This window comes from Monodelphis domestica, chromosome 3 (assembly GCF_027887165.1).
Source record: "Monodelphis domestica isolate mMonDom1 chromosome 3, mMonDom1.pri, whole genome shotgun sequence".
Lineage (NCBI taxonomy): Eukaryota > Metazoa > Chordata > Mammalia > Didelphimorphia > Didelphidae > Monodelphis > Monodelphis domestica.
Genome location: NC_077229.1, coordinates 186,585,562 through 186,591,561, shown reverse-complemented (window position 1 = coordinate 186,591,561; position 6,000 = coordinate 186,585,562). Strand labels below are relative to the sequence as shown.

The window sequence follows — 6,000 nt, the reverse complement described above, 5'->3', positions numbered from 1 at the left end:
AACTATGAGTGTTTAGACATACACAGAAAAATATGATTTGGATCTCACTCTTCCATTTTCTTGCAACACTTAATCTGAATTTATCTTTTGTGATTATGAAATTCTGCCCTTATATGAATTCTTGTGCATTCCTTGTCACTTCCATTATCTTATATACTCCCCTTGAGTCGTTTGTCATATCTGTGCTCCCGGCATCTAGTAATACATGTTTCCTGAATTGAATTGAATTAATTAATATTTGACCAGAGAAAGTAGTATGTATATTTTAATTGGATGCCATGTTTTTAAATATCTTGATGGAATATATATATACATATATATACAGATATATTATCATATATCTATATATTTATATTTCCTTCAACATAAATGTTGCTTTCTAATTTAGAGCACAAACTTGCTCCACTTGGTGCCACATAGTGTATACTAAGTTGGCTATAATATTGGAGTAAACAAAAGAGTTTTCCTATAGACTTGCTGGTACTGTGATTCTGCAAAGACTTTTGGTGTCATATATGGCTGCTCTCAAAACTCCTAAAACTGAAAATGTACTTCTGAATAACAACTGTGTTTTGTGGAAATTACATGTTGATCAGCAATAGGAGATATTTTATCTAAGGCAGTTAATAATGATACAGAAGCCATGTAGACTATTGACTCAATGACTTTTGACTATTATAAAGTAATATTGTGAAGTCAGTTTAAAATGGATGTAACAGGGGGAAATAAGAAACATCAACAGAGAAAATTTTTGGATAGTACTATTATGGTTTGTGAACTTATTTTCCTTTCAACTTGAGAAACCATAGAAGCTCTTTTTACTGGCAAATGGATAGCTGGGATCGTTGGACACAGACTGACTGGGTGCTGAGGGTCTCTGTTGTATTATTTTTACTTTAGAGGATGGCCCGTGGATGTTTATACTCAATCACAGAATGGCTATTGGTATGAAATTAGACAATTTAGGTGCTCTCACTTTTGGTACTCCAATTGGATATTTTTTCCCTACTCTAAAAGAGGAGAAAGTATCAGTAATTGAAAAAAAAATGCCTCTTCCAGTGATAAAAATGAAGTCCTAGAAAGGAGTCAGTGATGATTATGATTGAAGTTATACTTCTTTTCTCTTTCTTCCCTTATCTCTCTGGTAGTCTCATAGCTTGACAATTTTTTCTACTCTAACTAGGACTATACACTCAAGGTAAAGTTTAACACACAGACCTTTTATGAACCATATAATTCCATCTCATACTCAGACATATAACAAAAGGTATTTATCCATTGATGTGAGCCAGAATTCAGACACATTCACAAGAAAAATCATCATTTTTCACTAATATATCAATTTTCTTGTCTTGTATACTTTTCTAAAATTTGGTAACAAATAAGTAAGGCAATACTCTTTTTTTCAGATAAGAAATCAACTTTGAGTGTATTTGAATGAAGTTTCCTCAATGATTTTTATGACATGGCCAGAAATGATGTGGGTTTTTTTTTTAATATGCTTAGCAAATCCTAATTTCCAGGGTTTTTTCTCATTTACACAAAATTGTAAAAATATATATTTTTAAAAAATCTACATGCAAGACATTGCATAAAGGAGCTCATGTCAATATTATTTGATGATCCATAATAGTGAATAAACTCTACAATATCAGCAGCAACTTCAGTGGAAGAATTAAAGCAATGCTATAGGCTGATTCTGGTGCATTCTCTTGATCTACTTTGCCTTCACATATATAGTCTAGGAAATCTTGCCAAAATGAATCCTGAACTACAAATTTTTATACTTTGACCTTTCCCCCAAACTGCTCATTTCCTTTATCCTTGCATATATATTATATTTATTCCCTAAGAAATTTTTGCAAGGTTTTTCAGCATGCTGCACATGATTATAATGTATTCCTGTGACCAAATCATAAACATATATTTAACAAAAAATACTAATTTTCATGCTATGTTAAGTATAAATATAAATTCAAGGCAGCCAAACTATCCATTTCCAAAGAATAATGCAAACCTACACTCATTAAAAACGATCCAGTAATGTATATTAGCAAATGAGTAAGAAATCTTTTTGACTAGTATAAAATTCCTGCTTTATATAAAAGCCACACTGGCCATTCAAGTATTTGAGGTTATTTTTTTTCCTGTAACTTTGTAATTCATTGCAAAATGATGAATTTGGACACGAAATCATATGAACACCAAATAAAAAGTCACTTCTACTTGGAGTTTAACTTTAGAGTGTGCATGTTCTGATAACAAAATGCCCACCTGCAGAGTGATGTGCGTTCACATTCATTTCTTCCTTCCCTAAGAAAACAGTTCAGACTTTTTCTGAGAACTTGGATAGTGATAACCCAGTTTTTAGAAAGCAAATTAACAATCCAGATTTATTAGTAACATCAGATCTTGCAATCCCCTTCACTTGTGCCAGTTTGCAAGTTAAAGGTCAAAGGGTGAAGACATAGAATAGTATTCTACTTGGAAATTTCTCACAGAAGACAATGTTTAAGTTGTGGTTAATGACAGTCAACAGATCAATAATCAAGTTCAAGGCAAGCTGTTCATTGTTTCAAAAGCAATTCCCCTCCAAGCCTGGCTTTCACACAAAGCCAGAGTCTGACTCATGGGGTGCGTTCATTCTGACCATCTTTAATAAGTTCACAGCCCAGTAGCTGTAAAGCCTATCACTGCAAGAAGCAGTTCCTAAAATCAATAAAGAGGTCTGTCAGTTGCTGACTTTTCTCTAGGAAAAAAATATTGATACAAACCCGCTCTGCAGGTCTCATGAAAATGACAATACTGCTGTTAGGACAAATCACACTCAACAATGAAATGCTTTGGTGGTCCCTTGGCTCTGTCAGTGATGGAACGGACAGCGAACAGCCACGAGTCTTGCCAACCCTTTGAGAACTATGGGAAACATGCACTGGGTATTGCACTGGAGAATATTCATGCAACCTCAGAGTCATCCTTGTATTAGCCTACTTTTGAAACTGTAATGCTTACCTGCATGTAATCATATACCAAGACAAATTGAATTTTCATGCAATGGAGTTTGAAACAGAAATTCAATATGTCTGAGATAAAAAGACTTCGGGTATAATATTGCGGTCAGTTGCTTTATTTCTTTAGTTTTTAGAGCCTACCGGTAGAATGCTAGATGATATTAAAATCTCTATGTGTATTATTTTCTTTTCTTTGCCAGAAAGGTTTTTGTCAAATATCTTTCCTGTCAGTTTCGGTTTGTCACAATTTCATTTTAGCAATTATGTGCATCTTTTTTTTTTTAATGCACTTTGTGATCAAAGGGTCTCTATTTTAAAACGTTGAACTTCATGAACTTGGATTTGTGTATACCACTACGCAGCCCTGTAATTTAACAGAAACCCAGATTAGTGTCCTAAGACTCTGAAAACTGATAGGATAGTTCTCAAAGGGTTATGCCAATGTAATACTAGTGTCACATTTCCTTGTAAGAATCTTTGCTACTTGAATTCCCCGTGATCCACTTTAGAGACAAACTGCTTCTTGCTATGCTTTGTAATGAGTGTTACTGACAGACCCATGAAGGCCTGGGGCAACTGGCCTCCTACAGCTTGGGGTGGGGAATAGAATAACAAAAGTACAGGAGCTGAGAAAGAGGGGAGAAAAGAAACACCTCAAAACAATGAAAAGGTTCTGTTTGAATTTAGTTATATGGATATAAATGTGATAAAACATTGAGGACATAGCTCCAAACAGCTGTATAAAACGCAAAATGGATGTATCATTAAGGCTGTCACTATATTGCAGATATTTTGGCCCCTTGTTGGTTGGAAAATGGCTGTCCAAACAGTCTAACGTCCTGCATGTGTCATCCAGGTCTCCCACCAGACAAAAAAATTACGTGTAGGAGTAAAGGACTAGATCATAGCAGACAGAAAGCAATCCTCTTTGGAGACAAAGCTGTTTTGGGTCTTCACACTTTCCTGAAAGTTCAATTATGGGTGGTCTTGTTCAAAACATTTTTTTTCTTTAAGCAAAAACTTTTTTTTTTCTTGCCCCTCCAGAAATGTGATCAAGCTTCTGGGAGGGAGTTCGGGGGTGGGGGGGGGTTAAGATAGGGAATAATGTTTGAAACCATTAAGAAGAATCTTCTTTTTTGTTTTTCTTCTTTTTCCTCTTCATTTGTTAATCCTAAAAGTGTACTGGGCATTGAGCGTGCAGAGGAAAGACCTAGAACTGAATGACGAAGAAAGACAAAGGACTGAAGAAACGGCAGATACTGTGTGTCATGGAAGCTTCCCACATGAGTGGATTCACACTCAGGCGCAGGACAGGCGACCCCCTGGGTTTTAAAGATCAGCCTTGATCCAGGCTGACAGATGCCTGCTCCTAGCTAGGAAACAGCATAACAGCTCTTGTGTTGAATCTCAAGTTACCACAAACTCCTGGGAAAGAAAGGGAGGAAAAAGCCCTTTATCACACCCACTCTTGCATAGAGCGTTTGCAGTACAGTATGTGACGAGGTGTTCCTTTCCTCTTGAATTGGAACACTGTGTAAACCAATACAAGGAGGCATAAGGCCAGGATGCAGGGGATGACAATAGCTATGGCTTTCACAGTGCTGGCTGTGTTGTCCAGTTTGATGACAATATCCACGTCATCTTGTGGGCTATGTCGTTCTTTGTCCTGGTCTGTTGGTCCTTCACAGCCCATAAAATCCTTAAGGATGGATCTGGGATATCCAGGCTCTACCTTAAGTACCTGGTTATTGAATTTCCAGTATTCTTTTCCTTTATAGAAATATGTGAAGCCTAGAAAAAAAAGGCAAAAAACCCATTTATTTACAGAAGCATCTGCATCCTCTTTATAAAGACAAATTAGCTGTCCTTTCAATAGTGATAAGCACTTACTTATAATATTTTTGGATGAGGGAAGTGGGAGATGGGTCGGAACTGAAAAGGATAAGTATGATCCAGACTTACAGATATAGATGGGAATAATAAGCTTGGAAAGCCTGTTCTCCATGATGCTACAACATTGTTTATCTTAAAATCAGGCCCTCAAAGACCTTCTCTTGATTCGATATCCTTCCCCACACCACTAGTCCAATTGCTTGACTATATGGTAAATTGTTATTTTTTTTAAATACTTACCTTCCGTCTTGGAGTCAATACTGTGTATTGGTTCCAAGGCAGAAGAGTGATAAGGGCTAGGCAATGGGGGTCAAGTGACCTGCCCAGGGTCACACAGCTGGGAAGTGTCTGAGGCCAGATTTGAACCTAGGACCTCCCGTCTCTAGGCCTGGCTCTCAATCCACTGAGCAACCCAGCTGCCCCCGTAAATTGTTATTTTGAATATAATCTTATATTGGTTCTTTATCTTGATATAGAAATGAAGGAACCAAAAAAGAATCTGCTTTAAAATACTTTATGGGCAAACAATTCAATTCTGATTTTTGTATTATCTCTTTATATGAATATGTATCATTCTATAGAAGTCAAAGAATTAATTTTTGACATCTCTAGTATTTTTTAAGGAATGCAGTTTAGCACATTAAAAACTGGACCACAAGTTCAGGTGACCAAATTTTTGTAATCACTCTTTAACTGACATAGGAATCTGTCATAATGCTTTAGCTCAAAATACAATTTCACCGTCTGAGTAACTTGCCAAATGATAACAGGTGCATGCAGATTCCCATTTTCTGTTGGGAGCTGATATTTGATCATTTTAATGAAATCCAGTGTAATTACCCAACAAGCCTAGATGAAGAAATGCTGAGACTCTGCCAAATAACAAAACATTAGACAATCCCAGTTGAAAAATGGCATCGATCCAGAATAAAACAAACCTTGAAAATAGGTGAACTTACTCTTTCAGTTTGTAAATTGAAAACAAACAGCTGGATGTTTTCCAATCTTTATCTTCAGCTAATACCCCAAAGGTACCAGGTGAGCTTGAAAACCAAGGTATGTAAAGCTCTATTTCAGGGAATTGTAGAGCCTGGCA

At 36.2% G+C, this 6,000-nt stretch overlaps 1 protein-coding gene across 1 annotated transcript in view; it reads right to left on the bottom strand.

Moving 5' to 3' along the window:
* Positions 1–1,117: 1,117 nt before the first annotated feature.
* MMP16 (matrix metallopeptidase 16) overlaps positions 1,118–6,000 on the bottom strand; it is a 373,571-nt gene continuing 368,688 nt past the window's right edge. Inside the window, exon 10 of the mRNA XM_001368488.4 lies at positions 1,118–4,802. Coding sequence (XP_001368525.1) covers positions 4,468–4,802 — 335 coding nt within the window. The 3' untranslated portion in view covers positions 1,118–4,467. The remainder of the gene's footprint in view (positions 4,803–6,000) is intronic.